Source organism: Euwallacea fornicatus, chromosome 15 (assembly GCF_040115645.1).
Source record: "Euwallacea fornicatus isolate EFF26 chromosome 15, ASM4011564v1, whole genome shotgun sequence".
In the NCBI taxonomy this organism is placed as follows: domain Eukaryota; kingdom Metazoa; phylum Arthropoda; class Insecta; order Coleoptera; family Curculionidae; genus Euwallacea; species Euwallacea fornicatus.
The window spans coordinates 2,562,580-2,585,122 of NC_089555.1; the positions used below are offsets into that span (position 1 = coordinate 2,562,580).

General features: G+C 36.0%; 5 protein-coding genes across 10 annotated transcripts; 3 read left to right on the top strand and 2 right to left on the bottom strand.

Annotated features, from left to right (window-relative positions):
- Positions 1-77: 77 nt before the first annotated feature.
- On the top strand, positions 78-1,229 carry LOC136343553 (uncharacterized). Of its 3 annotated transcripts, none has more exons than XM_066290337.1 (4): positions 78-341; positions 407-582; positions 638-907; positions 961-1,229. In XM_066290337.1, the coding sequence occupies exons 2-4, from the start codon at positions 415-417 to the stop codon at positions 1,045-1,047; spliced, it is 525 nt and encodes a 174-aa protein (XP_066146434.1). In that variant the 5' UTR covers positions 78-341; positions 407-414; the 3' UTR covers positions 1,048-1,229. The 3 variants fall into 3 exon arrangements, with proteins under 3 accessions (XP_066146434.1, XP_066146433.1, XP_066146432.1); XM_066290336.1 differs by having other exon boundaries at positions 83-341; positions 389-582; XM_066290335.1 differs by having other exon boundaries at positions 85-341; positions 396-582.
- A 2,327-nt stretch (positions 1,230-3,556) lies between these two features.
- Positions 3,557-7,546, top strand: Tsp5D (Tetraspanin 5D). Of its 2 annotated transcripts, none has more exons than XM_066290654.1 (6): positions 3,557-3,702; positions 5,838-5,912; positions 6,259-6,450; positions 6,708-6,890; positions 6,946-7,176; positions 7,229-7,546. In XM_066290654.1, exons 1-6 carry the CDS (start codon positions 3,694-3,696, stop codon positions 7,310-7,312), a joined length of 774 nt encoding a protein of 257 aa, XP_066146751.1. In that variant the 5' UTR covers positions 3,557-3,693; the 3' UTR covers positions 7,313-7,546. The 2 variants fall into 2 exon arrangements, with proteins under 2 accessions (XP_066146751.1, XP_066146752.1); XM_066290655.1 differs by lacking the exon at positions 3,557-3,702 and adding an exon at positions 3,803-4,095.
- Positions 7,547-9,047: 1,501 nt separating this feature from the next.
- Positions 9,048-15,972, bottom strand: me31B (ATP-dependent RNA helicase me31b). Its single transcript, XM_066290627.1, has 9 exons — positions 15,831-15,972; positions 15,360-15,525; positions 12,798-12,906; positions 12,330-12,498; positions 12,113-12,255; positions 11,692-11,809; positions 11,346-11,641; positions 11,097-11,292; positions 9,048-11,044 (listed from the first exon to the last, which is right to left on the bottom strand). Exons 2-9 carry the CDS (start codon positions 15,407-15,409, stop codon positions 10,785-10,787), a joined length of 1,341 nt encoding a protein of 446 aa, XP_066146724.1. The 5' UTR covers positions 15,410-15,525; positions 15,831-15,972; the 3' UTR covers positions 9,048-10,784.
- Positions 15,973-16,198: 226 nt separating this feature from the next.
- Positions 16,199-19,087, bottom strand: LOC136343715 (KIF-binding protein-like). 3 transcript variants are annotated; one of them, XM_066290615.1, is made up of 3 exons: positions 18,998-19,087; positions 17,907-18,095; positions 16,199-17,856 (listed from the first exon to the last, which is right to left on the bottom strand). In XM_066290615.1, exons 2-3 carry the CDS (start codon positions 17,968-17,970, stop codon positions 16,274-16,276), a joined length of 1,647 nt encoding a protein of 548 aa, XP_066146712.1. In that variant the 5' UTR covers positions 17,971-18,095; positions 18,998-19,087; the 3' UTR covers positions 16,199-16,273. The 3 variants fall into 3 exon arrangements, with proteins under 3 accessions (XP_066146712.1, XP_066146711.1, XP_066146710.1); XM_066290614.1 differs by lacking the exon at positions 18,998-19,087 and adding an exon at positions 18,487-18,833; XM_066290613.1 differs by lacking the exon at positions 18,998-19,087 and having other exon boundaries at positions 17,907-18,427.
- On the top strand, positions 19,036-22,149 carry Ccdc85 (coiled-coil domain-containing protein 85). Its single transcript, XM_066290626.1, has 7 exons — positions 19,036-19,762; positions 19,965-20,140; positions 20,194-20,377; positions 20,435-20,741; positions 21,399-21,586; positions 21,639-21,776; positions 21,835-22,149. Exons 1-7 carry the CDS (start codon positions 19,397-19,399, stop codon positions 21,880-21,882), a joined length of 1,407 nt encoding a protein of 468 aa, XP_066146723.1. The 5' UTR covers positions 19,036-19,396; the 3' UTR covers positions 21,883-22,149.
- The last annotated feature ends 394 nt before the right edge of the window (positions 22,150-22,543 follow it).

Here is a 22,543-nt window from a genome sequence, read left to right on the forward strand (position 1 = left end):
TCTCGAAATAAACTTCCTCAGACAAATCCTATTAAAAGCCCATTCCCGCTACTATAATTGATCCTCTGGTAAATGGCATTAACATAAAAAGTGAAAGCCAACTTGCCATTTATATTGCGGCACTTTAATGTAAATTTCGGTATTCTGTCCTTTACTGCACACAACCGTCGGAGGGAGCTAAAGCATATTTACCATTCTGCTAATTGTCCGAAGAAATATTTAGTAACTAACCCGTTTAAAATTGTTATCTAATTGATTTCTTCACTCTTAGTTATCGTTCAGTGATATTGATACATTGTAGAGGTAAAGAACAAAGTTTTGTTACGGTTCCATATATTTCGGTATGTATTTAAATTGTAGTGTTTATTTCATAATTAGTCATTTCTAGTAATTAGTTATTTAAAAGTCAGAAGAATGTTAACACTACCCCACTTCGGAGTTTTTGTGTTGATACTTAAAAATGTGGTATCAAGTCACCCAGCTGTTTATGAAGTGGGCTCAAATGTAGACCCCATTCTAACTCCTTTTTCGCAAATCGGAGATGCAGTTGACTCAAAAATTAACCAAGCAGTAAACGCAAAAGTAAGCACTATTAACAATTTTTTCTTGATATCTCTAAAACATCGTTATTGATCAGACGATACAGTTTGTAAGTCCATTCCCAGACTCCGGAAGAAAATCTTCGATTTTGGAATCTTCAGCCAAAGAATCATTGCCAATTCAAGCAGACGTAAAGTATGCGAAATTACAGCAGTTCGTAGCTGACGTTCTGAACCCTAAACCCATCGTAGACACTATTGAGGAGTATGAAAAGTACGGTAATGATGCTGGAAAACGAAGGACTGTTAGTACCAAAGTGGTGAACGCTTTCGAAGGGTTCTCTAACATTTTGAACGCTGTTATAGATGTATGTCAACAAGATTTATTTAGTTATGGTTAAGTGTATTGCTTTCATTATAGACTCCGTCTAGGGCAGCTAAAACCGTGGGGCGACAGATTACGAAATCGCTGAATCAGCTTGGAGGGAAGTTGGTTGGGTTGGCGTAAAAAACGGAAGATAATTAAACATGACGATGCAGGAATTTGTTTGTATAAACTTTTTTTTGTTACGTTAAAATTAGTTTGTATTCTGAGATTGCTCAAGGCATTTCAAAGCTACTAGAAAAGGCTGTATAGCACAATTATATGAAATGTAATTAATGAGAAATATAAATAATATATTTTTTGTAGTACGTTTGAATTGTTTTTGGAACTCTTGCCGATGTGGTGAAGAACGATAATATGACTATAATACTTTCTCGTTTGCAAAGGATGGCCAGTTACTTTTTTAAAAGTATATTAATGCAGGATATGGGAAGAATTAAAGAATAAAGAGGGACAAAACCAAAATATTGACAATTTCAGTCACGCAACTGAGCAGTTTGTTCGGAAGGAGATTAAAGGATATCTGACAATTTGGTGAATGCAAATTTATTAATGCACCCTTTGAGATGTTTCATTTTATAAAGCAAGATTTGAAACATATCGTATTTATAAGAGTTAAAACCCAATATTGGTATATATGATATTTGGAGTTTCTGCAACAGAATGTCGCCCAAATTATGGAAGATTTCCCACTAGTTACTGTACTTAACATGTGGTTTCAGTAGGATAGGGCATCACTACATACCTCATTAATTGTTACGCAATTTCTAAATGATACATATGGAAATACTTGGATTGGAAATCAAGGACCAGTCAGTTAGCTAGCACGCTTTCCAGACTTGACATCATTCGACTTTTTTTGTTAGGGGATATGTAAAAGATAAAGATTCTTACAGATCCTGCGATACAGTACCAAAATTGGAGACTGCAGTTGTACGAACAATTTGAGAAAAACCTCCAGATATGATAAAAAGTGTTTGTACGTCTGTTGTTAAACGCTATAAAGTTTGCGTTAACCCTAACGGAGAAATATTTGAACATCTTTTATAGTTATTAGAATTAGTAATTCCTACTCATAGCAAGTAAAGATACCTATTCTTTCATTGTGTTCCTTTGTTCATTTTGGTAAAATGTATAGAATTATAATTGCGTTAATATTAAAAACATATTAAGTTTTTATTGTTTTAGTAAACAGAATACGCGGCACTTAGTGTTTTTTGAATAGTACAAAACATAGTACTTGCTTCTAAACCTGCTAAGGTCAAATGATGTTTTAGTTTATTTTTTTCCACTTTTGTGGGCCCAAGAACACCTCTGCGATACATGATTAAAAAGCTTTTTTATTGTCCATTCAATGCTACCAAAATCCAATATGGTCAGAAGAAATAAAAAAGTTGAATATAATTCCTGGAAATCTGGAAGATCTGGAAAAATTCTGAGAACGCTATTTGATCGGCAGTTGTCAATAATACAGAACTGTCAAATTTCGTAGAATTTACTCGAACGGTGAACTCATAATTTATGAATTTAGAAAATCGCAGTTATCAGTTTTTGCTCACACTTTGACAACCCCTGTACATATTTTAAATTTTAGAACATTTTCTTAACAGACAGAAATATACGAATCTTTTTTCTAATTTGAGCCACTTTGTATATCTTATCGTTTCCATAATCCCCCATGGAAATCACTTTATTTGGAACACCCTGTATAGTATTGGTAGCGTATATTACCTTTGATGTTAATCACTTTATTTAATCGCCATTCAAGGCATTTCAGCTACAAATCCTTTCCAGCAGAGTAACACGACGGAAATTTATTATGACGCAGAATTATAATAATTATTCTCCCACGATCCCCTGCGGATGTAAACATAACTAACGCAAGTAGTTTCTTGTTGGCGTGGAAAAAGTGACTTTGCCGCACGTGTGCGGTAAACAGTGTTTTCCACGCAAGACAGGCTGTATATGTGTCAGTGTCAAAACTTTTTGTAGGTGTATCATTTGATATATGACCACCGCAGTTCATTGCTAGAATCTACGTACCAAAAAATATGACTTTTCCGCAGTTAGACAAAAAATATCCCCCATCTTTAGGAACTTCCCTTACTCGGGGGCAACTTATATTATACAAGATTTGGACGTAGTTCCTCAAACTTTTAAATAACTCAAGATCTTTTAGGATCCGATTAAACTTGAAATTTTGAATTTTTTGAAATTCTAGAAAGACATGCAATTGTTGATTTGATAAAGTGAGCATGGATTTCCAACAGAATTGGAGCAGTTTTAAATAATTTAGTATGAATGTATTGATTTGTCAGAACAGCAAACAAATAATTAATTATGCTGTTAGAAGATGCCTGTGGTTTATTAAACTATTCAAGAAAATGTTTGTTATGTAGGTTAAACGGTCAATAAACAAATATACTATTGGCAACGATATTGTTTAATTGCTTTATTAGTTGCAACGTTCGATCGCTTCTGAGAAATAAAAAGTTCTCACAAGAATAACATTAAGAAAAATGAATAATGCGCTTATTGGTACCTACACATAGACCGACGGATGCTGGGTATGCTCAACACAAAGATCTTCAGCTTCTTTAACCGTTAGGTCCATGCAGTGTCGTGTTCCCGTGAACATGTACAGCTAAAGCATGAGATTTCCTGTTAGTAAGAGAGCCTGAGTTGCCGTAGCCTCCCCTAAGCATCGTCTACCTGTAGCATCCAAAACGAAAAAAATTCGAAGGAAAAAGAGCAACCGTCCTTGGAACCATGACAGGCGTAAGTGCGCTAACATCTTCTCAATAATTTCTTTGCTGTTCGTTCGTTTCTGCTCTCTGACTAAAGAAACCATCGCTTACCAACAAACGAGTGGGACATCACCGAAGCATGGAGATATGAGGTATATTCAAATCGACAGCAACCGCGCTACCGTGCTGTAGTCCGATCCTGACCTTCTAAAAGTGTATAGTTTACGATTTTCTGACTATTTTTAACGAACAGTTCAATAAGCGAAATGTTTATTTGTTCGACACGGCAAGAACAAACCTAATCAACGTTTTCCAGTCGCTGAAAACGTAAGGAAATCGGCTCCGTTAACATGTGTGTTGTTTAGACTTGGATCGAAATGCGCTCAGCTAACGGACCTTAACGTAGGAATAAGATTAGATTCTGGTAAGCTAACGATTGGAATTTGGGATCTAACCGCATTTGAAGATTCTCCATTACTCTGATCACTCGTTCAAAGAGTTCGTTAAAAAACCTACGCAACCTTGAACTATGATACATGGACTAGGTACCCATTTAATGGGGCTCCTAAACTGGTTACGTGAGGTCCACTGACCAATGACCACATCTCGTGGTGCTAAAATGCCAGCTTATATCATCCAATGTTATTTTTGACTTGACATTATTAAACGCAATTTTCCACGCGCCCGACATTGCTAACCGCAACCCATTATTACTTGCGACGCAAATATTGAAATTATCACCCATTTTGCAAACGCTTAATATTCCAATATCACGTTAAACAAATATTTGGCCTCAATGCAGCCCCCCTCATCACGGGTTCGAAGGCATTTTTTTTTATTGCGGTCTTGCGGAAGTACGTTAGGTGCAGTCTCATTATTACAGAGAACTCGCTGGAATGTCCATTTTCCCCTGAATACAATGGTCATTGTTGGGATAGTGGACAATAGAAGAGAGGGTTCGTTTATTCGTATGCTGGTTCGACATCCTTGTAAATTTCTCCATTTTGTGCCCATATCAATGCAGGTGATCATCATCACAAAAGCCAGTAAATTGGAACCACTCGCGATCAATCATGGAATTGTCATGATTCAGATTTGACGCACCCGAGTCTGGTCGGGAAGAGCACTTCTATAAATAAGCAAAAAATTCTGCAAAATTCTGATAAATAAATTTACTTTTTTCCGCTCGCGACAACATCGCAGCCAAGTGGCAGGAGTTGACAGCCCGATACTTCCCCCGTTGACTGCGAAACAAAAAAACAATGCGGCGTTGCCAATTATCACGTAATAAACAAACTTTCAGATTCTTCGACGAAATTACATATCGCGAAATATTTTGCAGGTTCCATAAACGTCCTTTGATGTATCGCATTAACAAGTGCTCATGGAATTAAACAATTCTGTCAATCACTTGCCAAAATATTTAGCATCGATGTCGGGGATTTTTCGGGTTTATTGCCGCGTTTACTTGAGCGCTTAAAAGATTTTCTATAAATGTGTAACCTCGATAAAACCAAAACACAAAAAGTCCATCGCACGTTCATCAAATATAACTGGACATAGGTTTGACCGATTTGCGCGAAGAAATGACCATCGCGGCCGGAATGAAATTTAAAAAGTAGGTTTCTGTGTGCGAATTGGTTATTGGAACTCTTGTAACTGTTGGACTAGTTTATTGTTCATGTACCTATACCGATTTAATTAGCTGAAGAAAGAAGTTGTAGTACTTTCTATTCTCTCAACCTTTACCTAAAAGTTTTTCGGAAATGCCTATTAATAGGAAGAATTTAGCTTCCTATCGTAACTAACTGGCGGTTTCTCTTTTCAGTCTTAAAAGGACTCCTCGTATATGTAATTAATAAATTAAATAAGAAAATACGCGACGATACTTAAAGTTACGCTAATTCCCACGACCAGACAATTCATCTTTGCCGATTTCCTTTTGCTTCATGCCATATTTTTAGCATCTTACTAAGTATTCAAAAGCAGCTTAATCTATAAGATTTCAAGGGTTAAAGAGGTCAAAAACGATGTATGGGAATTTTCCAAATATTAATAATATATGATCATTTATTTTTTCGATGCATGATTTTTTAAATATTTTTATTTATTTATTGTATTCGCATGCACTCAGAGTAAAACATTTAAACTCCATAATTTCAACAGGCTTGGCGTAAAATGTCTAGCAGTGGCTATACGTGCATACGGACCGTATTTTGCTTCGTAAACGTTCTATTTTGGGTGAGTATATTCACTATAGTGATAATAGCAAATTCTTTCAGCAATCTCATCAACGATCATGCAACAGTATTTACTCATATATTATCTACACAACATTCGAAACTAACCGCTACTGCATAAATCATAATTATTCCATCTCCCAGTGCTAATCACTACACTTCACCAATTACAAATAAAGCGTTAATTAGCTTTTTTATGTAACGAACTATTGTTACAGTGATTGACTACAGTCATCTGACTACTTGCCTGCAACAGGGAGGTATCAAATTTGCAAATATTATTTTCAATGAATTGCATCAGCAACGTGGGAAAATTTATCGTGATTTTAGAAATTATTACGTTGCAGTTAACGGGATGCGCTCTCCTGGGCATAGGAATCTGGCTGCGGGTCAGCTACGAGGGCTACGCAAACCTGCTGCCTCAGTACGCCCTACTAAGCGCTGACGCTGTAGCTATAGTTGTGGGAGCGGTCACAATTACCCTTTCCTTCTTTGCCTGCTGCGGATCATGGCTCCAGAGCAGATGCATGTTAATCACTGTGAGTGCTTTAGAGTGAGGCCAACACACTTTAAAGTTATTAAAAATCTCTTTAAATTCTAAGTTGCGGCTATTTTAAGCCGATGCTTTGATTCTTTCGCACTTGAAGTACATTAAATCTTATTGGAGAATTTTACTTGTACAAATAAAGAGTATGCGAGGAAATCTATATAAACACTATAAACAAGCCTGAAAATAATCTACTGTAATACTCTTTAAAATATTATTCATTATTGTCAAGAGAAATCTTTTGTACAGTATTTCAGTCTGGTTGTGATGATGTTCGTAGCAGAATTCCTACTGGGATCCTTAGCATTCGTGTACAGAGACAACATCAAACACACCTTCACGGAAAAGTTACAAGACGGCCTGAGACATCATTACAACATGACTCAAAATCCAAACAACTTGGTAGACGTCTGGGATGAAATACAGACGACAGTGAATAAACCCGCATTATGAACTTTTCCTTGGAAAATTGGCACAATAATTTCAGTTCAAATGTTGTGGTGTGCTGAATTACATGGACTGGCACATGATCGACGCATGGCCGGATAAGAGGTGGGTGCCTGACACGTGCTGTTTCCTTGGGGATTATAGCGTTGGGTGCGGCCACGTGGACAGCAACTATAAAGAGAAGCCAGGTTGCTATGAGGGGATTTACAAATGGTTCAAGGAACGTCTGCTTGTAGTGGGGTTGGTTGGATTAATTGTGGCATTTGTTCAGGTAAATTGAACTGAAACCTCAAAGAAAATGTGACAGTTTTGCTTTTTTGTAGCTGTTCGGGTTAATTTCTTCAATGCTGCTCTTTTGCACCGTGAAACACCGACGAAGGTCACGGACTTATAAATCTTATCAGTAGGCACTTTTTAATGGAGACAAAATGATTTATTCTCCCATTAGAAGGTTTAAATGGCTTGACAAATAAACATTCCTCAAGATGAGTACAGATGATATTAAGGCCACAATTTACTTGCATTTACACGTAACTACCTATAAGTACTTATTTTAGTTTTACATTTAGTTGTCTTTGATCCGCCTGTGTATTTGTCTGTTTAAAAGAAAGATTTTGTGTACAGAATTAAACTATAAAAATTAGCTTGAGCGATTTTTTTACTCCCCCCCCCCCCCCCTCTACTGATAAATAAGTTAATTTGCTACAATGGCTTCATATACCCAGCTCGGTTTAATTCACAACAGTTGTTTTCTAAAGCCGTAACAATATAGACAACTAATGATTCACGTGGTACATTTTTCAATCAAAAAATTGGAATTGAAAAAGCTTTTGCCCAAATTACAGCCTGAATACGAATTTTTAGCTCTGAAATTTCCGGCTTTTCGGACGGTTGAATAGATCTCATATAAGAGGGAAGCAGGGCAGTTTCCATTATGGGGCCCATAAAACAAAAAAATTAAGACTATTTTTCGGCGATTTTGCATTTTAAGTGCCACAAGCAACAATGATAATACAATTGAAATAAGTCTGATTCCTTCATCACTCGATATCTTAATGGACAGAGAAGGAATGCTATTTCACAGACGTTCCGAGGTTCCAAGTGATATTATGCTTATTAAGTTATTTGCAATTAATGGAAATGAGTTTAATAGTATGTGGAGTAGCAATAAAAATGTATTCATTTAAATAAATTTTCTAGTTTAGTTGAAGAAAAATTGAATGTGTTTCACACATTAAATAATAATCGGAACAATGGAGCTGCAAAAAAAGGTAAATGATCTGTAATGCAAAAACTTCTCAATTTGAAACTGTTGTTTTTGAAGACTTAAATTGCTCTGTCGCCCCGCAAATACGTTCCTAATCTGGATTAGTCTTTAGCTATAGAAAAAATATCTCAGGTGTTAGCAAAAGAGCTCAAACAAAATCCTTTACAAGGAAAGAAAAACGAAGAGTTGTGTGTCGGTGTGCACGGGATTAATTTGGCATTTCTTGCCGAAGGTAGTTTTGGAAGGCAATAACGTTGGCAAACAAACAAGTGCGAATCATTTGCGCGTTGTATCGATAATTTCTAGGCCAAGCTAAAACCGTTCATTGAGTTACGATTCCCGAATTAAACGTGAATAAAATCGCTTAAACCCAGGTTAAGGAAGCCGATAACAAATTGAGCTTTATGATGTTCTAAGACAGATGTGTAATTCAAAATTGTTATGACACAGTCTGTTTTTTTAATTTCATAGGGGAATAAAACTTCAAACATAAAATTGGGTGAATGACATATCTTTTCAATCAAAACAAATTGAAAATAAAATTCATCGTTTACTAAGAATCCAAATGGAAACCTTTCTTGACGTTTTGGTGACCAATATTATGTGCACAACCTAAATTGGAATTACTATAGAAACGAAATTTCAAAAAACTAAAGCAATAGAATGCGAATACGTGAAATACTATCAAAATTGTTGGCTCAACCTCTAAACCTTCACCGATTGGTTTGGTTAAGATGCAAGTTCAATGTCCACTTTTTGTCCTGAGTGTAGAAAGTATAGTGGTTCTGTCCAGGACAGTGAGCTAGACGGATATGTGAATAAGACATTTTCACCTTTGATAGATATATCACCTAATAATAAATAAAACATCCGGAGAGTGTGAAGGGTTGGAATTTTATTTGAAGCTGAACATTCCTGTAATTATAATAATTGATAAATAAAAATGAAAAATGCAAAAAAATACTTCAGTAAAATTTTACCATAGAAAGATAGAAAGCATCTAATAGCGTTTTCCATTTGAACTTATGCACAGAATGTGAACTCAATTCACACAGCTTAAGAATCGATGTATACACAGAAAAAATGTAGAATATGTATTACATTTGAACTACACCAGTGCACCATTTGAATAGGAATGACGGGTTAGTGCATGTTTTTCACAACAAATAGAAAACGCTACGAGTAAGATTTTGCAAGTTAGGAACCAAGAAAAACCCTTCACGGTTTTTTTTTTACTTTTTTTATAACAAAATACACCTTTTTCTGCATTGCACGCCTCGCCAAAACTTGTTACCCAAAATAAATATGCTCTGCTTTGAAAAATTGTAATGGAAGTACTGATTTAAAGTCTTGAGCAGACATGCAAATCTGAGCCGATCAAAATTCAGTTTATCCAATGAAATGACAATTTTGTAAAAGTTTCAAAGCTCTCCAAAGTCTGATATTTAAAAATCAGACTGATAAGCTCTCTAAAATAACCTCCAATTGTACCAAAATCCGCTGTCTGTGTCATAATAAAAATAGGGCTTGGCCTTCTTTACATATTCAAAGTTTTCAGGTTAAGTTGGCACTGTTGGAGGTTGATATAACCCCCCAAAATCAAAAAAATTACGATAATCTCATTTTAAGAGGAAAAATTTATAATCAGTCGGTGGTTGCCAAAAATAATTTTGAAAATCCTCTTCGAAATACAGCAACCATGTGTCCTCGATAAACAAACCTCTTGAGCGAGATTCCAAGGACTAGCAAAAACCTCCTTTTAAGTGATGACAGTATAAAACCATCTTCACCGATGAATCACATATTGATCACTTTTCGGAGTCCGTTTTCTCCCCAACAAAAAGTCACGTATAACGTCCGTTTTGCCTCGATCCACTGCGCAAAAACGACGATTGTCTCACCGACTGTTTTCGAGTTAATGGAGGTTCTGCCAGCGTTGTTAAATTAACCCAAAAACAACCCGGCGAAAACTTAACGCTCAAGGAGGTGATTTATGAGGCTAAAGCGGGATTCGGGACGAGTTTAGGTGCGGCGCTGGGTAACTGAGCGTCTCTCCTAAAAGTAGCTCCCCAACCTTCCTTCGGTGGCGTTCTTAGGCGCCTGCATTTGGATAACATTAATTTAATTTTTAAAGAGCTAATTTAAAACTCTTATTTGACAGTCATCCAAATTTTAGCCGCCCACAACATTGAAGTACGAAAAACGACGAATGAAATTATTTATCACAGACTACGTTTAGATGAATAGTAGGAAGGAAGTTCCGAGGGCTCAGCCCATCCGAATCTCTCTTGCGCCTGATAAGTTACCAACCAGCGTTCAGCACCGAACCGCTTGTCGATTACTTCGATTGCCACTTAATAGTCATAGTCCACTTAATAAATAACTCCCGTTAAAAAAATCAATCGCAAATTCTGTATATAAAAATTAAATTATGTCCTGTTTCTTCCGCGATTTTAAATTAATCATACATACGCGTTACACTCACACAATGTTGATTGACGTTGGTCGACCCAAACGAAATCTCTGCAACACCTAGCGCTAGAGAGTCCTCTCCGAATCGCCCACAATTACGTTTCTTTATTTACAAAGTTGAGGTATCTTCTTTGCCTCCGTTACTTGTCGCTCTCCTCGAGCTCTTCACCGGGTTTGGCCACGTACAACTTCGGATCAATCACCTTCGGAATTGGCTTGATTTCGGTTCCAAGTTCTTGTTCGATGCGATGCAACGAAAATCTATCATCGTACGTGATTAAGTTGATGGCGATACCCAAATGTCCGAAACGTCCCGACCGGCCAATGCGATGCAAGTAGGTTTCGGCCATCTTTGGGAAATCAAAGTTGATGACGACGTTTACGGCTTGAACGTCAATACCTTCGAATGAAAATATAAATCTTCTGATAGGCGATCCTGTACTTAATTTTACCTCTGGTGAACAGATCCGAACAGACTAGATTTCGGCACAGTCCCGATCTAAAGTCGTGGAACACTCTGTTTCGATGAGCCTGTGCCATCTTTGCGTGTATGTAATAACAGCAATAACCCAACTCCGTAATTTTTTTGGCCAAAAGTTCGACCCTTTGCGTTGAGTTGCAGAAAATAATACTTTGGTTGATTTGTAACTAAAAGTTCGAATCTTCTACATCTCGTTTTCAGAGATAAAATTAAAATCTACCTTAGAAAAGAGAGTATTCAAACAATGGACTTTCTGACGTTCTTGTACAAACGCGTAGTACTGCGTGACCCCCTTTAATGTCAGCTCCTCCATCAGATTGATTTCGTAGGGTTCCTTCAGGTGCTTCCTCATGAATTGCTCCACCGTGAGGGGAAACGTGGCGGAAAAGAGGAGGATTTGCCTTTTTGAAGGCAAGTTTCTGATCACAGTATCTAGCATACCCTTAAAGTCTTGTGAAAGAAGCTTGTCGGCTTCGTCTAATACTAAGATTCTGCAGTGGTCCATTTGTGCCACTCCTAGAGATTTCAACACAATTAAGAAATCCCTAAAACTGAAACAATCTCACCTTTTTCCATGAGATCCAAAATACGGCCGGGGGTCGCTATGATTACTTGTACTTTCTGATAAATCCTCATGATGTCGTCTCGCAGGTTAGTACCGCCCGTCGTGACCATAATGCGGAGCTGTAAGTCAGGTGCTTAGATAAAGCCAAAAACTTCACAATTTATAATTTGTGCGTGCACTTGATAATTTAAATTTTTGTTAACTATATTGTTATTAAAATTATAAAGCATTAAAAGATAGTCACTGTCATTGATTTCAAATGTATGTGATTTCCACATTTTTGAAATTATTTGTTTCAATTTCAAAGAAAAAAAGGAAACCAAGTTATTTGTTTAGCATATTTGTCCCCCCAGCTGATCATGGCAATTATCCGCCAGGTCTACTTATATGCCCTCTATCTAAAGTATTTTTCAAGTTTTTACCTGTAAGTGCTTGGCAAGTTCGATGCAGATTTGTGACGTCTGAAGCGCGAGCTCTCTTGTAGGGACGATTATCAAAGCCTGTATATAGTCGTTTAATGGATCGATTTGCTCCAGTACTGGTATTGAGTAGGCACCAGTTTTACCTAAATAAAGCAGCGAAAATAGAGACCAGGATTAACTGACGGACAACTTAATCAGGATGGGATGGGGACTCTACCTGTTCCATTTTTCGCCCTGGCAAGGATATCCTTTCCTGACAGCGCAATTGGGATGGCCGCTTCTTGAATCGGGGACGGCTTTTCCCACCCTTTCTCAAAAATACCCATCAATAATTCTCTTTTTAAGCAATATTCTTCGAACTCGTTGCCTCTAGTGTCAGTCACATCCTGGCAAAGAACAAAAATAGTGACTAACATTAACCAACACAGTTACGATTCAGAGCACTATAGAAATAATATCAGGAAGGAGATTATCATTTATGTACGTGCAAAATGAAGGGGAATCCAAATAGTTCATCATAGAAACCAACACCATTGGTTATGCTAATTTCACTTTACATCTATCTACTTGCATTTAATTCCAATTCTATATGAAGTAATAATAATTAGACCAGCCCAAATTAGTTTTAAAGCGGTTCGAGATAAATTTTATATAGTGCAAATAGAAATGCAAAACGCGAACTTACACTGGTCTGTATCCTGCCATCCTTTGGAGGGATTTTTAGTTTGGATTTCCACCCTAGGTCATCTAAATTTGTGTCGACTTTGTTGTCTTGGTTTTTAGGGTCAACATCTCTGCAAAAATCGAAAACTGGCGATATTATTACGTAATAATTTTTTTAAGATCGTAAATTCATTATAAAGGACACAATTTTTTTTGTTCGCGATACCAAAAAGTTATTGACAAAAATAAATTTTCCGCAAGTGAGTAGTAATACAGAAAACCCTAAAACATGTCTATAACAAAGCATATCCGCCTTACACAAATAGTATATTTGGGACTATACGTATTAATATTTTTAAGTTACAACTGAAATAAATATCATGGACAAAGTGCTCTGAAATTAGTTTCGAAGACTTTCAATAAATAATTTTTTTTTCAGAAAGATGTGGCGCGTGCAGACTTCTATCGTGAATTTGACTTTGCTAACAGCACCAGATCATGTTGGAATTCTCGCTTGGTCAAAAATTAATTGTTTGAGATTCGCGTGCGGCCTGCCAAAATCGAATCTCTGACGTTATCAATGATTTAAGTAGCGATCGCATTAAGGTGAAAACGTTATAAGTAGTTCGTATTAGTAGATTTATAAATAGATTTATCTTGGATACACCATTGCATTAATACTAAACAAAATCGACAATTTTAGATTAATTATTTATTGATACTATTTACTGATAGCAAAACTAAGCGTTAGTTCAAATACAGGGCGCCTGGAAAGATCATGTCATCAATTTTAGAAGTTATAGATAAAGCTAAAGTAATGCTAATACTTCATATAAAAGAAATTCCTAGCAGCCGTCATTACTAAGTTATTTGCTCTCAAAATAAGAAGTTGAAAAAAGTATTTTTGCTGTAAGTTTCAATTATCATAATAACAATGAAAGTTTTAATAGCTCATAATCGTGCATATTTTCATATGTAAACAGGGGTTTCATATTTCTTCCTTACACAGGGGAAGTTAATTTTTTTTACTGAGCTAATGACATCACTTTTTGTCCTATCTCGGTTTTTTCATAATTTTTCTACAAAAAAACTACAAAATTACTGTGCTTTAATTGATATCTTGTACAATTTTTAAGGAACTTGCATTGCATTATAAAAAAAATGGTATGTATTATAGCTAAAGTTACCAAGAACGTTTAATATGACTATTTTAGTCTGTAACACGGTAGCTTCGATAGCATTACCGTCAGTAAGTCCGAACATTAGATGCATAACTCCATACTTCTGTTTGCTGAACCTCAAGATAATGTTAAAATAACTTATGTTGAGGACATTGAATGTTAAAATTAATATTTTTGATAGGTTAAATTGTAATATACCATTTTTTTAAAATAATATACTGCTATTTTATTTTATTTTATTTCAAATTGTTGGCATGTATGGTGTGTCTGGATAATGAAATGCGATTTTCTCAAAAACAATAGAAGATATCAATTAAAGCAAGCTATACTTTTTTATTAGCTACCTTTTTTGTAGGAAAATTATGAAAAAATGAAACCATTAAAGAAAATACTCATTTTACCAACACATTGAACAGATAAATCAGTCTAAATGAGAAATTTCGACTGGCCCTTGTATAAGAAAATGAATATGAAACATCTGTTTATATGTAAAAATAAGCATGACTTTGAGTTATTTAAACCACTCTACTTTCATTGTCACCATGATAATTGTTTAAAAGTTACAGCAAAAATATTTTAACTTCTTACTTTAAGAATGAATAATTTAGTTATGAAAGGCAGTAGGATTTTTTTTTAACATGAAGTACAAGCATTTTTTTATCTTTCTCTATAATCTTTGGAATTCATGGAATAACCTTTCTGGACACCCTGTATATGTTAACATGGACATTGATATTGGCATTTTGCCTTAAAATGGCTTGTTCTATACCCTGTGAAAAAACTTAACATTCTGTATATTGCTCTCACTAGTTTAGTACAAATATTAAAACTATTTAGGGACAAATTATTATTGTTTTGTCAACTTTAACTGAAAGCTGCTTTTTACAGAACTCTTTTGTTTTACTTGGTTCTTATGGAAACTTGCTAGATATTAAGCTCACAGTATATTAATAATTTGAGCACTGAATCACAATTGTCTGACCACAATCTTAGTATTTTCTAATGGGAAAAGAAATGTATTAATAAAATTTTCAACTAGGTCACTCAACAATATCTGTAATGTTATATTATCTTTAAGTTAACAAATAATTAACATACCTGCCTATCACCCTATTGTAATCACTGAAAATCACTGCAAAACTAGTGCACAAAGTTCTTTTTGTAAAAAAATATCTTCAGTCTATCCTCATTTTAACAGGAAAAAAATGCAGAGTTTTTCAAATATATAGTTTATATAGCAGAGTACCTATGTTTTTAGGTACAAAATATAAGATATATTGGCACTTACAAAAAATCATATTATTACACCTTATGTGATAATGTGAATATATCTTTAATATAAAAGCACCTATTGCTAAATAGAACCAAAAAGTCCTGCTAAGGGTGTTTCACTTTATACTTACAATTTACTGTTCATTGTCAGATGGTTCAGTGAAATTCTGTCCGTTATCATATTTTCGAAGTCCTCTATAAAGTTGAATGCAGACACAAAAATAGGGTTTATAAAACCCAAATCTCTCTTCTACAATATGTTGCACGAACAGGATCCTCCAGGAACCAATTGTACTTCTGGAAAGGGACAAAAATAGATTGACACTATCGAGGTCACCTGAATGGGATTGCTAATACAAGAATGTTGGGAGAAAATTCGAAGATATGGGAGAAAAATGAATAAGGACGTGGAAAATTCATTTAAACTGGGAAATAAACTGCAGAAACTCCAAAGATGCCTTGGAATTTTAAGGAAAACACCTTTAAGAGATGGAGAAAAAAAGAAAATGGCTGCGGGCTCTTCGGCTAGCCTGCAACCCATAGCGGACAAATCTGATGTTTGCTCGTAAGTAATGCATTGAACGTAAAAAACGAATACTCACCTGCTTTTAATAGAATTATCAAGGATGTATATGAACAATACGCGAAGTAATTAATCCTTTTTGTTCTTAATTCACTTGTAGTAGTTAAATTTTCTCTAATGGTTCGTCTCACGTACCCTCTCTCTTTGCAAAAGAAATAAATTGAAATGAAACTTGACAAAACAAAATGGCAACTGCAGCGCAGTCGCAATTTTTTATGCATTTATTTGTCATGTGACATCTATCTGTCCTTGTTTGGAACAAGAAGATAATGAAAGAAAACTATAAAATCAGATCACCGGTTGTCTATTCAATTCAATAATTGAACTCTCATATTAGCCAAAGCGCCCTCTGTACGAACGAGGCGGCTAATTCAAAAACCCCTTGCGTTACCTTTTCATAATATATTATCAATACAACAGTTACAATTAGCAAACACAACTATATTACTGAGTAAAAACTCTTTAAGAAGCTGCAGCGGACTCCTTTAATCGCAGAATTTTTACTGGTAGCAATATAACCATGTCCTTACAAACGCCCAGTTCCATTGGTATAAGCTTCTGGGCCGCCGCGTGTTTTTCGCAATATTCCGCGATATATTTATAATGCTCATACTGCTGCTCCACATTGCTTAACTGTGTGTTTTTATCCATCGAAATATATCTGCCATGTAAAGCGGCAACATGGAAATAAGCTTGCAGGAAGGTCTTTTCTGCTTCCTCAGGAAGTTTCTCCCTTTCAGCCACATTACTTTTAAATGAGTTCAACAAGCTCTCAAAATGTTTTATACTTTTACTCACTAAACTATTTATTTTAGTTAAAGCCTGCGGTGTAGGCCTCTGATTTGACTCACGGAGTTTTTGAGATTTAATGTCAATAATATCTGAGTAAGTTTGCCCTAATTCAAACCATATGTACCTACAATAGCTCATGTAGTATTGAGGATTAACACTATTGATAACATGTTCTAGTAAATCAATCCTTCGCTTCTGCAATTTTGCTTGGTTGTCCTGATCATCTTCAAAAAATGACAAGTTCAAGTACAACTGGCTGTGGTCCTGAACTATTTCTATATAATCTGATGCCAAAGATTCTAAATTGTAATACTCTTGAGCAAGTTTAACATAGTACAAAGTTTTGAGGAAAACTTTTTTTGCATCTGATGATTGTAAAATTATTTTATCGCTGATTTGTTCTTCATATAAAGTAATATCAATCCCATTAAAAGTCAAGTTCTGTAAGTCTTCAGAAGTCACATTGGCATCATCAGATATTGTCATCTGTGAGAGATCAGAGACTAAATTACATTTTTCATCAATATCTTCAGTGTGGGCTAGCAGCCTATCTTTTGACTTTCCAAGCAGAAAAATGCCATATTTTATCCAGCAGCGTGCAACATCTGCATTTCGGTGATTAAAAGTTTCTAGTTTGGATTCATATTCCTCCCCCCTGTCTACTTGCCCATCTAACTCTGCTTTGTATTTATCCAGGATGTATAAACTAGCAGCCAGATGGTGTCTTGCTTGCTTGAAGCCACACTTCTCCATAAAAAACTGTGACAATGTAGCAGAATTTAAAGCCCAATCTATGGGGTCATAATCAGCCATCTCCAGTTGTCTTTGTAAAGTGATATGGCAATAAATGGCACTTTTGAAATTTTCATTGAGTTTTCCGAATATTTGCGCCAGGTAATATAAGGTGAGAGTATACATCTTTTCCATATTTCTGAGAGCTACCTCATCATTGTAAGCCTCAATGCTTGGTTCAAACAACTCAGAGATATCAATGGGAACTTTTCCTGATGTTTTAAAACTCTGATATAAGCTTGCACCTTTATTGAGGTAAGCTTTAGATTTTTCTGGTTCTAATTGAGCCCACAGGATTCCAAACTGATTATACATGTTCAGGGCTACCAAAACAACTTCAGGAAGATGCTCAAACTTTTCAATAATCTCTCTACACTTCTCCAAGTGCTTTTCCCCAATGGAGCCTTCCTCTGTATCAATCGCCACCATGCCAAGATACAAATAAACTGTCCCGTACATAGCTGAAACCTTGAGTAATTTACCAGAACACAAATTATGTATAAGATGTTACCAGTAAGTTTAACATTCTCAGACCCTTCAGGGCTCCGCAGAAGTTTTTCTATATTAGCCTTCATCCCTATGAGGATTTGCCTTGCTGAATATTGGGAAAGATACGGTTCATTTTCAGGATCAGATTTGCTGTCTTTGAGGAGCAGTTTGATTACTTTCTGGTACTTTTCTTGCAGGTCAACGAAGGCCTCTTTATTTATGGTCATTGCGCAAAAATATTAAATTAAGTTCTTAAAGATTTATTGACAGTTTATTGTTAATAATTAATAACAGTTCTTGTATTTCGTCCTAAATTTTAAAGTGACATTTAATATTTCTAAATGTTTTATAAACAAACGGACTGTCATTTATCAATTGTGACGTCTGGAAAGTCTCTCGTCATTATGGTGGAGGTAATTTTAGCAACCAGCATTACTTAGCCACGACAAAAACATTATTTTAAGGGCTTCCCACACGCTTCCTTAACAGGAAGATTAGTCGGCATTAATACTTACAAATAGTAAAAGTACCACTTAATTAAAATAGTTCGAGAAGGGAATACAGAACAGATCCAACATTGAGGCGTTAATGGGAATACGTACCTATTAGAAATAATTTCTCTTTTTTCAATTTTACGTTTAATTGCAATTTCAAGACTTAATGTAAGAGTAATTTGAAACCAAGTTTAAATTTTTCGCTGCTTCAAAGCACTACACGTAGTACTCATGATTTCTTGGAAGTGTCCATATTCAGACCCCATAATTACTATACTCTATTTAACATTTTAAATATATTGTCTGTATCATAAATTTCCACTCCCAGTGATTTCTATTCAATTGAGATTTAAATTTGACCAGAGACGACCAACACCAGCACCTCAAAAAAAATCTAATAATCTAGTAATCACGGAAGGATTATCAAAATCCACATGGATCTTTAACTAACTTCAAAGTTTATATCTCCCCAACTCCTCAGTTAAAACAAGTAACTCAAATGCCATTTTAATATTTGAAGCCTCATAGTGGGGGACGTTGTTGGCGCAGATAGCTAATAACTAAAACGTAGTACAATACCCAGGCATTCAAGATCTCAAGACTTCCACCACTCACCTACCTGCTGACGTTCAAAAAGTTAACCAGAGTCAAAGCGCGGCCATGTTGCTGTTAGTACCACAACGCGTACCCACCTACGGTCGTACTTTTCAATAAATAACCCGCGTATTCCATGAACAATGTGTTTAAAATGCCAATTAATGGCAGTCAATATCTGTGTAGTTGCTATTAAGAACAGTACGCGGTAGTACCGAACTATTCAGCGCTTGCAGACAAATACCCAACACGAATTGATTAGTATGCAAAACTGATGTGAGTTTCTTAAAACGTACTACTTTATATGACCTACATCTGGGAGAAAAGGTAAAATTTACATAGTACCAGCTACGTCAGTACCATTTTGGGGTCATGGTGGCCCGATACGGTTCATCTAAGGACTGTTTAAGCTGTTCCTCGTAACATGTCCGGCAAAAAACCGTTCTTGACCGCGAAATCTAGCACGGGCGAAGTAGCTCCTTCGGGTACTGCCATACCGCCTCGGTACCAACCACCCCCGATTCCTAACGGCGCCACTGGGATCCTAAAGCATCCAAACGCGAAGGATGCTGCAAAACTTTATCCTGCGAAAGTGCCGGACCAAAATTTAGCCAATTCCAAGTACTATCCCGCTGCCCAGCTTCCAAAACAGTATTATCCTGCTCATCAGTACCCTCCACAAAGTGTACCTGTAATACGGCCCGAAGACCATAATACCAAAATAACTCAAGTTCAAGTGCACCAACCTGATACTAGGAGCAGACCATTGGATGAACCAGGAATTCCTCAAGTAAGTATGGTACAGTACAATTAGTATCATATATTATTAACTACAGCATAATGCTTTAAATGCTATATGAACCCTACTTCTTGTCTAGCGACTAATTTGCATATAATACTGTAACAACCTTTACTGCACTCAGTTTAATTGGTATAATTTATATCAAATTCATAAGATTTATTGAAGGTTTTTCTTTGAAAATTGTGTACAGGTGAATTCCAACGATCTAAGAGCAATTCCGGTGGGCTTATCTCAGGTCGGACAAGAAATACGAATTCACAGACCATTAGTGCGATACGAGGACGAATTTCTCAGACAAGATATGCTGAAATTTGTTCGAAAGTCCGATGATCCCCGATTAATATCCACTGCTCAAGACCCTGCAAGGTACTTTTATGTCCCCATTAAATAAATATAGATTACTATTATTCGGTGAACAGGCATATGCAGAGTCTTTTATTGGACCTAAGGGCCTTAAAAGAGCAAAACCAGCATTTGGCGGATGATAATCAAGAGTTGAGAGATCTTTGCTGCTTCCTCGATGATGATAGGCAGAAGGGCCGAAAATTAGCAAGGGAGTGGCAGAGATTTGGTCGGTATACTGCGAGTGTTATGAGACAAGAGGTTGATACTGCAAAACGCAAGCGGACTTTTTACTTAATTTTAAACATCCTAATCTAGGTCAGTGCCTATCAAAACAAGTTGAGAGAATTAGACAATAAACAGCAGGAACTCATCAAAGACAATTTGGAACTTAAAGAGCTTTGCCTCTACTTGGATGAGGAGCGAGGCAATGTCATTTGCCCCTCCTGCGGTAGTGGTACCACCACAACCAACTTGAGGGATGACGGGGATGGTTCAAGTAGCAGTACAAATGCAGATGAGCCAGCTGTACCTCAGCAGTTTAGCACTAATGGGCCCCGGAGATCTGCCAGCAGGGAAAGAATTCTGCACGAGAATTTGGCAAGACAGAGAAGCACTTTCAATGGTATGTTACAATTCAAAATTCAAAGGCGCGAAACGAAGATGAAGATGACCTAGAATCCTTGTAACAGATCAAAGACCTTTGATGTACGTGTGAAAATATTTCTCACTTTCATTTCGTTTTCGTGTCGTTCATGTACACTTTCAAATTTTTAGTTTAACACCAAAAACTTCCTTGTTCGAATATTGTCTGAAAAGCTATAACACCTTGCGAGAAGGCATTTTTTACCTGAAATTCCGAAGAGATTAAATACCCACATTCATGAGTTTGTCGCTTTTTAAAACCCATTTTACAACTCGGCTATTATCGTAAATATGTCCATACTTTTATCGCGCTAGAGATACATAAGATGACATTTTCTTTCATGGCTGTGAAGACCTTGTGAATAATACTCAAGTTCAATTAACAATAACGTGAGAAAATTCGAGTATGGAGCCTATAATCAAATCTAATTATCCGGGAACGACGGCATTTGCGTGTGAATATGAGAACAAAGAACTTTCCTTAGATTGAACGGTGATTAAACGGATCTGAGAAATCGAGAGACTAAACAATCGTTTCAGTTTATTTTGCATAATAATAAATTTAAGCCAGACTTTTTAATAAATATTTACAAACTTATTCCTGACGAAATGGTGAATCAAACTTATCTTTCTTCAGACCAAATAATGCAGTATGTTCGAAGTCTCGAACAAAGAGTGAAGCAACTGGAGGAAGACAAGAGATGTCTCACCCATAAAATAAACCAAATTGCTACTACAACGGGAGATCCTAGTTTGGCTGTTCCTTCAGAACCTCCCCTTGGAGGGCTTAGTGGGCGGCCTGAGGCAGTTGTAAGAGCTTTACAAGTGCGTATAATTTTTTATATTGTAAATTAAGATTAAAATGATTAATTAATAGGTTCTCGAAGTAAGAGAGCAATTAGAAAGAGACGGGCGGACCTCGGATAGAACTGAAGTTAGTTGCGACGGGTCCTCGCAACAGCAACAGCAAGATATGGATGAAGGCCAAAAGGCTCTTTTGTGGGAGATGTGTAATGTACGTGTTAGGTCCTTAGAAAGGGATATGTTTTCTAATTCATTGCTTGCAATTGCAGGTGGTTTGGAGAAAACTCGAAGAAGGGCCTCCACCATCTAGAAGGTAGGATCTTGCCTCTGAACCAGATATTAATTTATTTTTGTAAATGTTTCTGTAACTTTAGCAGCATATAATTTAAAGCCATTATAAACGATTTAAATTTGATCTTACTTGCCATTTCTGAAGTACATTTGTACCCCAACCAGAAGCTTTATAAAGGCCGATAAGTATTAAGAAAATTTTATATTTATTTTTACTTTTGTTACTCTTTAAATTGTTTCGTTCTATTTTTGAAATCTTATTAATGTACAAAAATACATTTACCTTTATAAAAGTGCAGTTTTTTTTAATACTTGCTTGCCCGTGAATTTTAAAAGATTTCTAAGGGTTAAGCCTGAGTGTCAAGAGTAAAAAAAACTTATTCCAACTTGATTCGATAAAATCGACTTTAATAGTAATAATAGTCAGTTTATTGCTAAACAATATCGCAATACAGTGACCAAGCAAGGGTTTTGTCTGCCAAATATTGAAAGACACAGACAATAGAGGCAGGATACTAGTTCGTTTGGTATAGGTTTGCAAAGTTTTGGAATGAAGGTGAAAGAGGCACCAAAAAATTATCATTTGCATCATGAATAATTTTTGGTTGTGTAAAGAAACTCTATGCAAGGAACTGGAACCATTTCCTTTCCGGACATGACAAGTGTTTGTGTCACATATTTTTAAGT

Coding starts and splice junctions, on each gene's coding strand:
- LOC136343553 (XM_066290337.1), top strand. CDS start 415: ATGTTAACACTACCCCACTTCGGAGTTTTTGTGTTGATACTTAAAAAT. Junction 583..637: donor ACCAAGCAGTAAACGCAAAA/GTAAGCACTATT, acceptor GTTATTGATCAG/ACGATACAGTTTGTAAGTCC. Junction 908..960: donor TTTTGAACGCTGTTATAGAT/GTATGTCAACAA, acceptor CTTTCATTATAG/ACTCCGTCTAGGGCAGCTAA.
- Tsp5D (XM_066290654.1), top strand. Junction 6,891..6,945: donor GGGATGAAATACAGACGACA/GTGAATAAACCC, acceptor CAATAATTTCAG/TTCAAATGTTGTGGTGTGCT. Junction 7,177..7,228: donor TAATTGTGGCATTTGTTCAG/GTAAATTGAACT, acceptor GCTTTTTTGTAG/CTGTTCGGGTTAATTTCTTC.
- me31B (XM_066290627.1), bottom strand. CDS start 15,409: ATGATAACGGACAGAATTTCACTGAACCATCTGACAATGAACAGTAAA. Junction 12,907..15,359: donor CTGACAATGAACAGTAAATT/GTAAGTATAAAG, acceptor CGATTTTTGCAG/AGATGTTGACCCTAAAAACC. Junction 12,499..12,797: donor ATGGCAGGATACAGACCAGT/GTAAGTTCGCGT, acceptor GTTCTTTGCCAG/GATGTGACTGACACTAGAGG.
- LOC136343715 (XM_066290613.1), bottom strand. CDS start 18,111: ATGACCATAAATAAAGAGGCCTTCGTTGACCTGCAAGAAAAGTACCAG. Junction 17,857..17,906: donor TGAGAATGTTAAACTTACTG/GTAACATCTTAT, acceptor TCAAGGTTTCAG/CTATGTACGGGACAGTTTAT.
- Ccdc85 (XM_066290626.1), top strand. CDS start 19,397: ATGTCCGGCAAAAAACCGTTCTTGACCGCGAAATCTAGCACGGGCGAA. Junction 19,763..19,964: donor ATGAACCAGGAATTCCTCAA/GTAAGTATGGTA, acceptor AATTGTGTACAG/GTGAATTCCAACGATCTAAG. Junction 20,141..20,193: donor ACTGCTCAAGACCCTGCAAG/GTACTTTTATGT, acceptor TTCGGTGAACAG/GCATATGCAGAGTCTTTTAT.